The sequence below is a fragment of the Malaclemys terrapin genome, chromosome 2 (genome assembly GCF_027887155.1).
Source record: "Malaclemys terrapin pileata isolate rMalTer1 chromosome 2, rMalTer1.hap1, whole genome shotgun sequence".
Classification (NCBI taxonomy): Eukaryota; Metazoa; Chordata; order Testudines; family Emydidae; genus Malaclemys; species Malaclemys terrapin.
This window is the reverse complement of record NC_071506.1, coordinates 139092120-139104377: the sequence shown is the minus strand read 5'-3', so window position 1 is coordinate 139104377 and position 12258 is coordinate 139092120. Positions and strand designations below refer to the sequence as shown.

General features: G+C 48.5%; 1 protein-coding gene across 1 annotated transcript; it reads left to right on the top strand.

Annotated features, from left to right (window-relative positions):
* Positions 1-669: 669 nt before the first annotated feature.
* Positions 670-10247, top strand: FIGLA (folliculogenesis specific bHLH transcription factor). Its single transcript, XM_054017274.1, has 6 exons — positions 670-733; positions 1373-1618; positions 4656-4808; positions 7526-7762; positions 9035-9083; positions 10224-10247. Exons 2-5 carry the CDS (start codon positions 1382-1384, stop codon positions 9053-9055), a joined length of 648 nt encoding a protein of 215 aa, XP_053873249.1. The 5' UTR covers positions 670-733; positions 1373-1381; the 3' UTR covers positions 9056-9083; positions 10224-10247.
* The last annotated feature ends 2011 nt before the right edge of the window (positions 10248-12258 follow it).

Sequence of the window (12258 nt, the reverse complement as noted above, 5' to 3'; positions counted from 1 at the left end):
CATGGCTCCCCAGGCCGGGGTGGGGAGCTGCGGCGGGGGTGCCTCAGGGCGGGGAGCTGCTGCAGGACTTGGGGGTGGGAGGGAGGCGCAAGGTGGACGTTTCACCTAGGGCGCGAAACTTCCTTGCACCGGCCCTGCCCGCAGTGCAGGGTTGCAGCCCTCCATCATGCACTGGGGGAGGGGAAGGGGCCCCCAATGCAGGGTGCAGCCCCCCATCATGCACTGGAGGAGGGGAAGGTGCCCCCAATGCAGGGCTGTAGCCCCCCCATCGTGCACTGGGGGAGGGGAAGGTGCCCCCAATGCAGGGTTTCAGCCCCCGTCATACACTGAGGGAGGGGAAGGGGCCCCCAGTGCAGGGTTGCAGCCCCCCATCATGCACCGGGGAAGGCGCTCCCAATGCAGGACTGCAGCCCCCCATCATGCACAGAGGGGGCAGATCACCCCGCCCCACGGCTAACCCCCTTTCCAGCAAGCGGGGACAGGACCCTTTCTCCGGTGCTGCCCCAGGGCTAACCCAGCCCGGCCGCGAACAGCGCCCCCCGGCGTAGAGCGGGGGCGGGAGCGCCGTGCGGCTGCCCCAGGTGCAGCTCCTTAGGGACGCGGCGTGCGGGCTGCTCAGCGCGGGCTGCGGGCGGGCGACTTACTCCGGGGGCCTCCGTGCTGCTCTGCCCAGCTCAGCGTCTCCGGTGGGGAGCGAGACACCTCCCTGCTGCCCCTCTCCCAGCTGAGCCAGGTACCCCCCGCCCCCCACACACAGAGGGGGTGAGCAGTCCCCCACTTCTCATCTCCCCCCGCCTGTGTTTCCTGGGGGGTGCCTATTGTATTCTCTATTAAGTCCTGCAGCCCCTGCATCTTAGGGGAGCTAAGCACATTTGGGGGGCTTCTAGGGCACCCCCATTGCACCTCTCTGGAGTCTTACACCACCAGAGTCATAAGTGAGCAAGGGACACCCTGGAAGGACTGCTACTGCCCCTTCTTGTGTTTTCTGGGGGCTCCCAGAGCCGCTCACCCCTCTGGCGAGAAGTGAACCCCTCCATTGTGCTCTCTGGGGGGTTCCACTGTGGCCATGCCCAAAAATACAGCCGGTGAGCTCTGTGTTACCTGGAGGGATGTATTGAGTGCCCTCTTCCCTCTGCTCCGTGGGGCTGTCAGAGCAGCTAGCCACTGTCACCAAAATACCCCATAGGTGAGCAGTGCCCCCACCCCATTATACCTGCTAGGTGCCCCCACCCAGACTCCCACATTCCTCCTCAAAGGAGTAGCCAGTCCCGTTACCTGGGGCAGTTAGTGGAGCAAGGGAAGCTCTCTCTTCCCCCTACCTTAAGCGCTCCCTTGCCTTGTTGGACCTGAGTAGCAACTGATTTGCTTTGAGACCTCACAGATGGCGGAGCAATTGTCCGAGGAAGAGGAGCAGCCGCAGCAGCACCGGGTGCCTCTGTTGGTGACCCCCGTGCCTGAGGTGCTGGGAGATGTCCTGAGCGAGCAGTTTGGCCCCCTCCCTTTCATGGCAGCCATCACCAGGATGAAGAGGCAGCCCTCCGGGCACTACCTCTCCACAGAGAACTTGGAGGAGGTCTTGGAGAGGAGACAGACGGCTAACGCCAAGGAGAGAGAGAGGGTAAGGGGGCTGCAGGAGCCGCAGGGCCTCTTGTTCTCCATCAAAAATAAACAGCTGCTTTTTGTTTTTAAAGCTTCAGTGGGGCAAATAAGCTGTTGGCGAGCCAGCTGGAGAATTGGGCAGTTGGAAGAAATGAGTCTGAACTTCTACATTTTGTTTCTGTAACGTTCCAGCAGGATCCAGTGAGCAGGGCTCATGGTGGGAACAAGGAGGTCCTGATCCAGGACTACAGAAATTCTCACCTCAGTCTGGATTTCAAACACCCCAAATCATGGAGGGATACAGATACAAAATTTCAGTTCTGGCTCAACGCTTTGCTACAGGGTGCAATTAATGATTAGCTTCTAGCTTATCTTTGGCTCCTATGGAGATCTCTAAATTATTATTCAACACTTCTGTTGGGGTGATGCCGTAAAGTCAGTCAGCTCTGGCCCCCGTTTTGCCCACCCCTGACCTAGCACACTTTTTGGCCTGAGGGCCATATCTGGGTATTGAAATTGTATGGGGGGGGAGCCATGAATACTCACAAAACTGGGGGTTGGGGTGTACGAGGGGGAGAGGGCTCTGGCTGGGGTTGTGGGCTCTGGGGTGGGGCCAGAAATGAGGAGTTCAGGGTGCAGGAAGGGGCTCCGGGCTGGGGCAGGGGGTTGGGATGTGGGTGTGTGTGTGTGAGGGCTCCAGCTGGGGGTGTGGGCTCTGGGGTGGGGATGAGAGGTTGGAGGTGCAGGAGTGTGCTCCAGCCTGGGACCAAGGGGTTCAGAGGGCAGGAGGGGGATCAGGCTGGGGCAGGGGGTTGGGGTGCAGGAGGGGATCTGGGGTGAAGGCTCTGGGTGGTGGTTACCTCAAGCAGCTCCCTGAAGCAGCAGCGTGTTCCCCCTCCGTTTCCTACGTGGAGGCTCAGCCAGGCAGCTCTGCGCGCTGCCCCGTCTGCAGGTGCCACCCCTGCAGCTCCCATTGGCCGTGGTTCCCTGCTCCCTGGCAGGAGCTCAAGGGCTGGATTAAAACGTCTGAAGGGCCGGATGCAGCCCCCGGGCTGTAGTTTGCCCACCCCTGTGCTGGTGCTGCCAGACATGTCAATAGTCTTCGCTCTAAAGAACTTAGAATGTAAGAGTGAGATTTTCCCCCCCCCCCTCCTTTTGGAATGACTTTTTTTCCCCAACCAATGCAGCTCCCCAACTCTCCCTGTGCGGCCTTCTTCAAATTAATCAGATTTGATACTGTAGCCTTACTACAGTAGCAGCTCCATGCGCAGAGCTACTCCTCAAATGAATGGGAGCTCTACACCTGGGGCAGTTACAGAAGACGGCCCATGACATGCACCTGCTCACTTGGGAAAGTTGTCTCAGTTCAGCAACAGATGTGCTTTGAATGCTTGTGAAAGCGACTCTTATCTGCAAATGAGGAGTGTGTACTATGTATTCTAGATAACCTATCCAAATAGAGAAATGACTGGGTGATCAGCACTTGCCAAACATATTTGCAAGCTCGCTTGTTGCTGCAAAAAACTGGTTTTGGAAGACCTACGTCACGGTGTACAAGCAACACTAGATATTTGGCTCGTCACCTACTCCATCAAAATTCGCTGAGTGTAAATAATGTTATGGTCTCGGCAGGGCCGGCTCCAGCATTTCTGCTGCCCCAAGCAACAACAACAACAAAAAAAAGCCGCGGCAGGTCCTTCGCTCCTAGAAAGAGTGAGGGACCTGCCGCCCCAGAATTGCCACAGGTGCCGCCCCTCTCCCTTGCCGCCCCAAGCACCTGCTTGTTAAGCTGGTGCCTGGAGCCGGCCCTGGGTCTTGGTGCAAAAGACTCTGATGCAGCAAAATGACCAAGTTGTTATGAACAAAAAGTTAAGAAATTCAAAATTCATAGCAACTCTAGGTTGGCACCGTACCAAATATAGACTGAGGAGAGAGACCTGAAAAGATGCACAATGTCAATGCAAAATGCATTTGGCAGGTGGGTTTCAAATAATGGCATGCTGATGGAAGTGCACCCTATCCGAATGCTGTGACACATCTGGATGGTTAGAGTGGTTAGTAAACACAGCTGCAGCGTTTTCAAACATTCTCATATCACTAATTGCTAACACAACGTGGTCAAATATGCCAAAGGTCCTTGCCCTCAGCTGGCGTCAGATCCTGCGCACACTTCTGCACCAGTAGTCCTTTTGGATTCAGCGGAACTACTCACAAGTTACTTGCTTGTGTAAAGTTGTCTATAGCCTTGTGGCCTAAGGCCCAGATTTTTCGAGGTGTTTCTGCACAGTCGGCGTTGCCATGCTAAACCGATTTAGGAGCCTCAGTCTCCTTTTCAAAAGGGAGTTGGGCACATAGGCCTAAATCCCATTGGCCATTAATAGGATTTTGGCTCTAAGTATCTAAATCCTTTTGAAAATGAGATTGCGGCTTCTAAATCGGTTTAGCATTGCAAGGCTGAACGCAGCATCACCTAAGTATCTTTTAAAAATCTGGGCCTAAGTACCTGGTGAGCTTAAAGCTTTTACATCGGAATTGCAGTAATCAGACCAGTGACTCGTCTTGGGCATCTTAGGCATTCTGTTCCTGAGAGATCTTCTTGTTTAATGCTGCAGCACCCCCAGCACCTATGCCCTCAGCGTTGCTATTTGATCACAACTGTGTGGTTAGCTTCATTTTTCCCAAGATACGCAGGTGATGGATTATCCCACTTATAGTTACTAATTCAGTTGCACTTTACATTAAGGTTCCATTAATAAAGGGTTAATCAATGACTGATGCATGTGGTAGATGGCACATCAGTGGAAGGTATTATAGATGGTTACAAGCCACCTATCCCTGTGGTAGACTCTACAACCATCGATTAAGCGGTTATTAAAACTGCATTTACTCTTTTCATAAAAGGCAACCAATGATTCTTAATGCAGAATGTAACTGATCTGTCCATTTTAAAAAAATGAGCTGCCTTTAAAAGTTTCCCCTTTTCACCACTGGGTGGATGGAGTTCTGCAGCTAATGGACTGAATTTTGTTTAATTTCCTCTTCAATATCTTTGATAGATAAAAAACTTGAACAGTGGCTTCTCAAAGCTGAAGACCATCGTGCCATTGATACCTAAAGACCGGAAGCCTAGTAAGGTCGATACGCTTAAAGCAGCCACTGAATATATACGCCTGCTCCACTTGATTTTGGAAGAAACTGGAGGCTTTGAGGTACATAAGAACCTTCCCCTCTCTGTGTAATAAATCTGTAATTCTCACAAGGGGTCTTGGTACCGGCACGTATGTGAATGCAACTTCATGACTCTTAATGTCATCACTAACATCCAACCAGAATTTGAGCTTAATTCATGGGTATTTTGCATTCAATATTAAATATAATACGTGTTAAAACATCATGCCCCTTTTCTACCTGTCCCTTCTACTTCACAGACTTCTAATAGCAAGATAAAGCAGCACTTTAGCAATTGAAAAGCTGCCATTTTTAATGTTAAATGTACTGTATTTGGTCATCTCTCCCTGCCATAAATGCTTCCTGTCACTTACTCATTCACAGGAATACAAAAGTAGCCGGGTTATGAAACAAACCTTTCTTATGAGCTAAGTAATGACCTTCCAGTTATAATCCTTGGGGGCTGCTTGAAAGCTCTCAGATGAATTTTTTTGTTGGAAAATGCAAGTTTTTATTAAATAATTTTTTTGCAAGGGAAGAATTTTGTTTTTTGGCTTCTGGAAACTGAAAAATGTAAATGTAAAACCCTGTAAATGGGGGTGGGAAGTAGGGTGACCAGATAGCAAGTGTGAACAATTGGGACGGGGTTGGGTAATAGGTGCCTATAGAAGACTAAACTCCAAATATCAGGACCATCCCTTTAAAATCAGGATGTCTGGTCACCCTAGGTGGGAGAGGGAAATAGAAAACTGAAAGTGAAGAAAAAGCCACTGCAACTATGTCCATGGAGGGGAGGGAAGTCAGCTAAAGTAACTTCTTTTACTTTAAAAAGCAACAGAGAGTCCTGTGGCACCGTTAAGACTAACAGATGTATTGGAGCACAAGCTTTCGTGGGTGAATGCACACTTTGTCGGATGCATGTAGTGGAGATCTCCAGAGGCAGGTATAAATAGACGGTCTATTTATACCTGCCTCTGGAGATTTCCACTACGTGCATCCGATGAAGTGGGCATTCACCCACGAAAGCTTGTGCTCCAATACATCTGTTAGTCTTAAAGGTGCCACAGGACCCTTTGTTGCTTTTTACAGATCCAGACTAACACAGCTACCCCTTGGATACTTCTTTTATTTTTCTTACACTTCCCTTCCACTTTTCAAGTGGAAAAAGTAAAAGGGAGGGTGGGTTCCCCCCCTTCCCCCCCACTTTCAGTTTACTTTTATCCAGTGACAAAAAAGAAAAGGAGGAGGCAAAATTCCAGTGCCCAAACTTTTTGACTTTTTTTCCCCAAACACTGAAAGGGTAAAATTTTTGATTTGAAATAAAAACTGGAGTTTTGAAACTTTCTAGTTCCCCCCCACCCCCCGAGGGGAGGGAAATGGAGGGGATCCCAATTTTTTCCCCCCTACCAGCTTTAGTCCTTCAGCCTTTTAGATTTGGAGGTAGCTTCCACATCGACTACCTCTGAAAATATTTCACTGGAGCTTTCGGGAAGGTGAGTGAGCCCGGTGAGGGTTTGTATGAAGCAGCCCGCAGAATGGAACAGAAAGCTGCAGAAGCACTGAGCCGGCCTGCTAGTGTTTTTTATGCACTGCAACATTTTGTCATGAGCTGCAAGTATCTTTGAGGGCAGTCCTAAAACTCTGCATGTGTATAAAGGAGTTTAAGCTGGCATAATTTACATGCTAAGGATCTGGAAGAAGGTCTACTTTGAAGCAAGGGGGTAGTCTACTTTCAGTTCCATGTTCTTGCACTCTCCTCTCTCCTGGTAATTGAGCTGCACAAATTTAGATGCCTGTATGTCCAATTTGACGCTGAGCCCAACCCAGAGGTGATATGCACTGAGGACTGAGAGTTTGATGTCCGTATCTGCATAACCTGTATGCTGTAGGGGCTAGAACAGAGGTGGGCAAACTACGGCCCGTGGACCGTCCTGCCCGGCCCTTGAGCTCCTGGCCGGGGAGGCTAGCCCCCGGCCCCTCCCCTGCTGTTCCCCCTTCCCCTGCAGCCTCAGCTCGCCATGCTGCCAGCGCTCTGGGTGGCATGGCTGCCAGTCCTGCTGCTCTGAACAGCATGGTAAGGGGGCAGGGAGTGGGGGAGTTGGATAAGGGACAGGGGGCCTCGGGGGGCAGTCAGGGGATGGGGGCAGTTGGATGGAGTGGAGGTTTGGGGGGGCAGATAGGGGATGGGGAACAGAGGGGGTGGATGGGGGAGGTCCCGGGGGGGGGGCTGTTAGGGGCAGGGGGTCCCAGGAGGGGGCAGTCAGGGGATAAAGAGCTGGGGGGGGGTGTTGGATGGGTCAGGGGGTGGGGGGGGCAGTCGGGGTTGGAAGTGGGAGGGGGCAGATGGGGGCGGGGGCCCGGCTGTTTGGGGAGGCACAGCCTTCTCTACCCGGCCCTCCATACCGTTTCGGAACCCTGACATGGCCCTCGGGCCAAAAAGTTTGCCCATCCCTGGGCTAGAATATGGTATAACTTACCCCCTGGGATCCTTCTAGCATTTCTCAGATTCTATGAAGACACCTTCAGCCCACATCTCTCATATTTAAGGTTACAGAGATTATTCTTTGTTACCACTTACCCTCTGTTTTAGTCCTTCCTGGGCTCCTGTACAGCAGCTGCCACCCTCTGGTTCTTAAGGAGGCCAGTTGGTTTGGCTTGATACATAATGGCTTACTGCAATAGCCACCTCTGCAATGCCTTGTTTGAGGGATGGTTACCTAAGCTGTCCTGTCTTTACGCTACCTTCTATTGCTTCTAGAAATTGGAAGACCCGGTTGATCAGGAGTTAGCCAGCAGCGTTTCCATGCCAGTCTCCTTAGAGGAAGGTTTTGTGGGAAATGCCCTGCCACAGAGCGCCAGCTGTTATATCAGGACTGAAAACGACATGAGTGTAGCTTGGACAAGCAATGCAGTGGAGAGCCCTGTATACGTTTGGGGCCGGAGCATCCTTCCTTCTTACTTGGGGATCGTACAAATCCAGAAGAATGGAAGGCTGGTAAGAGCAAATGTCTGAGTTTAATAGAAGTGGGGAGGGACTTCAAGAGGCCACCTAGTGCATACCCCTGTGCTGAGGCAGGATAACACATACCTCCACCATCCCTAGATGTACCATTCTAGCCTTATTTTTTGACCTATAGAGTCCTAAATGGCCTGCAATCTTCTGACCTGGGAAATTGCTCTCCTGGTGTAACACTGTCATCGCTGTGATCAGCAAAGGTGCTTGAAGGGAAAGGAATCAGGTGTGGCTCTATTGAAATGTCCTTAAGTTGCAATTTTCTCCTTTGCCTGTTGGTCCAGAATAGCTTGAGTCTGTTGACCTCTAGGGCATGTTGCAAGGTCCACCTCTTCTCACAGACATCAAGAGAAGGCTTGGGTTTGGGCAGTTAAAGGGTGGGGGATTTTTGTTGAATTTAATTGCCTTGGCTGGCTGGCTGGCTTTACATGGACCACGTTTTTTAGCTTTGTTTTTTTGGAACACTTTTATGAGTTCTCATAGTTCAAATTTTGCGAGTATGTTTAGATCTCATGTTAGGCATTTAAAAAGTGAAACCAACATTATGAACTTGTCTGCCTAAATTAGGCACCTAAATAAATGGGTTCACTCCAGAGGTGGAGTACATATGTGCTTCCCCATGACTTTAACAAACTGGATGCTCAGTAATTCTGAAAATCCAGCTATCCAATGAAGCACCCTTGCTTTAGAGCATAAGGGGATTTAAAAATGGTACATCCTTGTTTAACATCAGGCTTCTGAGTTGCTCCATCCCAAAACCTTTATTGTGAAGTTCACCTTGTGGGAAAAGATCCTTTTTTAAAGTTCAGTAATCATTAAAATAACACAGGGAGGGCATTGTGCATTGGCCAGGCCTCCAAGAAAGTTGCAAAGCTGGCTTCCAATCTTGTAATTTAGAGTTGTACAAAGTAGACAGTAGTTCACACAAACAAGTACTTGGCTGCCGGCAACTCTGTTTTATGTATAGTCGTAACAGACGAGAGCGTGAGAGAAAGCTTCAGATATTGATTCAGAATACGACTTGCTTCTGTTAGCTGAGGCTTTAATATCATTCTTTTTTACGAAGGAATGTGAAACTAACTGCAAACCCTCTAGTTTTTCTAGTATTCATAGAGCTCAGGTCTGATACAGGCTTGTGCACTTATGTTTAAGAACTGTCCTGCAGCAGTTGTTTTCAAATTTGATTTAATACAATCCCCAGAAGCAACTTAATGAATATCCTTGAATAAAGTGTCCGAATTTCTTTTTTTAAAGGTGTATCAGACAAATCACTAAAATGGCAAGCTCTCCTGACTAGTCTGAAGTAAGTTGTCTGTACTATCTAATAACCTGGTGCAGGGCATTTTTAGTTTATGTGCTGTCCGATTATAGTGCATGGATCTTGATGCTACAAATCCTCGTGCAGTACTTAGTGTGAAAGCACAGGGTGGCTGATCTCCATAGGAGTGGAGGCTCTGGGCCAGATTCTGGAGCTATTGCTGATTTATGCAGGCTGAGGATTGGGCCCGATGTGTGGCTACAGGAAAGATGAAATCTAAGGTATTTCCTCTGCCCTGTATTAGCATGCCTCCTGCACCTGCTCCTTTGCAATTATGGAGGGTAAAAATCAAGGGGTGGCATGAAAATGGAGAGGTGACGAGGAATGATCCCCATTATAAATAAACCTAGGAAAGCCTCTAAAGGTGTCAAATTTCTGCAATTTCTTTTGTGATCTCCTTCCTCTGAAGCATCAGGCATGGCCATGGCTGGAGATGGGACACTGGGCCGGGACGGTCAGTGCTCTGACGTGGCACTGAGCATTTTCTCGGGAGGTTGGCTGGCTGATTTTTGCTCATATACTCAGAGTCTAGTTGATCTCCATAAGTGGGGCCAGGAAGGAATTTCTCCCCAGGTCATATTGGCAGTGATCTTGGGAGGTTTTTGCCTTTCCTCTGCAGCGTGAGGGGCATCAGAACGGCCATACTGGGTCAGATCAAAGGTCCATCTAGCCCAGTGTCCTGTCTTCCAACAGTGGCCAATGCCAGGTGCCCCAGAGGGAATGAACAGAACAGATAATGATCAAGTGATTCATCCCCTGTCGCCCATTCCCAGCTTCTGGCAAACAGAGGCTAGGGACACCATCCCTGCCCCTGCGACTTCCCAAGAATATCTGGGTATATCTCACTTAATAATTTCAGGGGCATGATGTGCCTCAGTCCCTCCTGTTCTCTGTCTGTGTCATAGAACAGTCTAATCTCCTGTGAGCTGTAATCTTTTGGTTGCTGGGTTTAGTGTGTGGGTGCTGGATTGTACTAGTGCGATACAAAGGAGGTCAGACTGGATGATCTGGCCTTAAACTCTGACTCTTGACAAGCACTGCCACTAGATATTTTTTTCATTTCCGGGTAACTTCACTTCCTAAAACTGCTCCAAGTTATGGTCTTTTAACCGCACTGTCTTGCAGGTGCCAAACACTATGGATACGCAGATGATCTTCTTTTCAAGTGAGATTTAATGAAAACTTGAGTTTCCCTGGATGGGTTCTTTTTGTTGTTGTGTTTTTTTTTTTTGCTTTACAAAAACTTTAATTAAAAAAATAATCAATAAACTACCCCTGATACCAGAAGCTGTGTATTCTCTCCAGCTTATGTTTTTTTCCCACTCTTGAAACCTGATCTTAGTCTTATTTCACAAAAGAAACTTTTGCCTAATGGCTAGTGGGTGCACAGATGTGCACAGAAATAAGTAGAGCTGGTTGGAAATTTTTTATTTTACAAAGATTTTTTTGTTGGAAAATGGAGATTTACTGAAACGGGGAACAAAAAAAAAATTTTGAAATGTCAATTTGTCATGAAATGGATTTTTTTTCCCAGCCAACCCTAGAAATAACAAAAGGGGTGAATGAAAACAGCTCTCATTATTTTGGTGCAAATCTGTGTGTAGACAAATATTAATATAGTAAACATATGGACTTGTGCGTTAAAAACTTCCTTCTTTTATATACAGTTAGTTTCTGTCCTCTGAATTCCTCAATGAACTTTTCATCTTTAAACTGAGATGCAATTACAAACCAGCATTTAAGGCCAGATTTTTCAAAACTGGCCCCTGATTTTTGTGTGCTGTAGTTTTGGGGATCCCGTCTCTTAAAACACCCTGGCCTGTCTTTTCAGAAGAGATGAGTTGCTGAGCAGCTTCAGGGCTTATTAATTTCAGATAAAATGGGTTGCTCAGCGCTCCTAAAAATCATCCTCTTGCATTCCAAATTGGGGAAATGATTCTTCATAGAGCCAGGGGCATGGGGTAAGGATGTGTGTATGATGGTACATACTGCCTGTCTGAAGAGGTAACAAAAGGCAGAACTCTCTTGTAAGAGGGACAGCAAGAATAAATAGCTATTTGACTGCTGGCGTGTTCTGGTACAGAAAGCAGAGGACAAGAGGGACCTGTGCGACTTTGTTCTAACTCTGTCTGACATTACCTTTCTGCAGCTTTGGACAAATGAGTTAATCAGTTGTATCTCCATTGCCACATCTGTAAAATGCGGATAATTCCTCCCTTATGGGGTATTAAAGCTTAATTAGTATCTTACATCTCCAAAGGTGTGGTTTTTTGTTTTGTTTTGTTTTTTGGGTTTTTTTTTTTTTACAAATATTAAGGATTAGTAGTATGTAAAGTGAGTAAGCAGTCTGAATATTACTTAGTACTCCAGGGCCATCCTGAGGCCTGACAGGACAGAGGCCCCGTGGTGCTAGGTGCTGTACCTAATCTCACAATCCCTACCCCCAAAGAGAAACATGCTCAGCATTGGCCTAGCTCTGCTTGCATGGAAGTCAATGGGAACTCGACCTTTGACGTCCAAGTGAGAAGAGTGAGGCCAAAGCTGAGCGCTTTTGAAAATCCCCCCTCTGCTACAATGTAGTGGGTAGAACAGGAGCTCAGCAGCTTCGGGCTCCTAAAAGCTGAGGCTGCGTCTACACTGTGGGCTAGGGGTGTGACTCCCCTGCTCGCATTCAGCTAGTGCAAGTTTAAATAGGGTAGCTGCTGCAGAAGCATAGCGTAGCCGGGCTGAGTGAATGCCTGAATGCAATGCCTCTGCTGCCAGTACCCATGGCTACGCTGCTATTTATACTTGTGCTAGTCATGTACACAAGCAGGAGAATCGCACCGCTAGCTTGTAGTGTAGACTTGCTCCACAATGATCCAGTGACAGAATTAGGCTAGGGCAAGTAACCATAACTTCTGTAAAGCTGAGAATACACCCCCGGCCCCAATCATGGGGAGCACTAGAAAAGGGCCAAGTACCTTTCATCGCCAAGCATTTTATCAATAGGAGCTGTTTTGTAATGATCTACCAAAGAGAACTTGCATTGCTCTGAGATCGTGAGCTTTGTGTAGATTGACTTAAGCCTTCTTCAGCAGCCCCCAGCAGGTGTTTAGTCACACCAGCAACTTCTGGGCTAGAGCTTGACAGCTGTTTAACAGCGCACAGGAACACTACG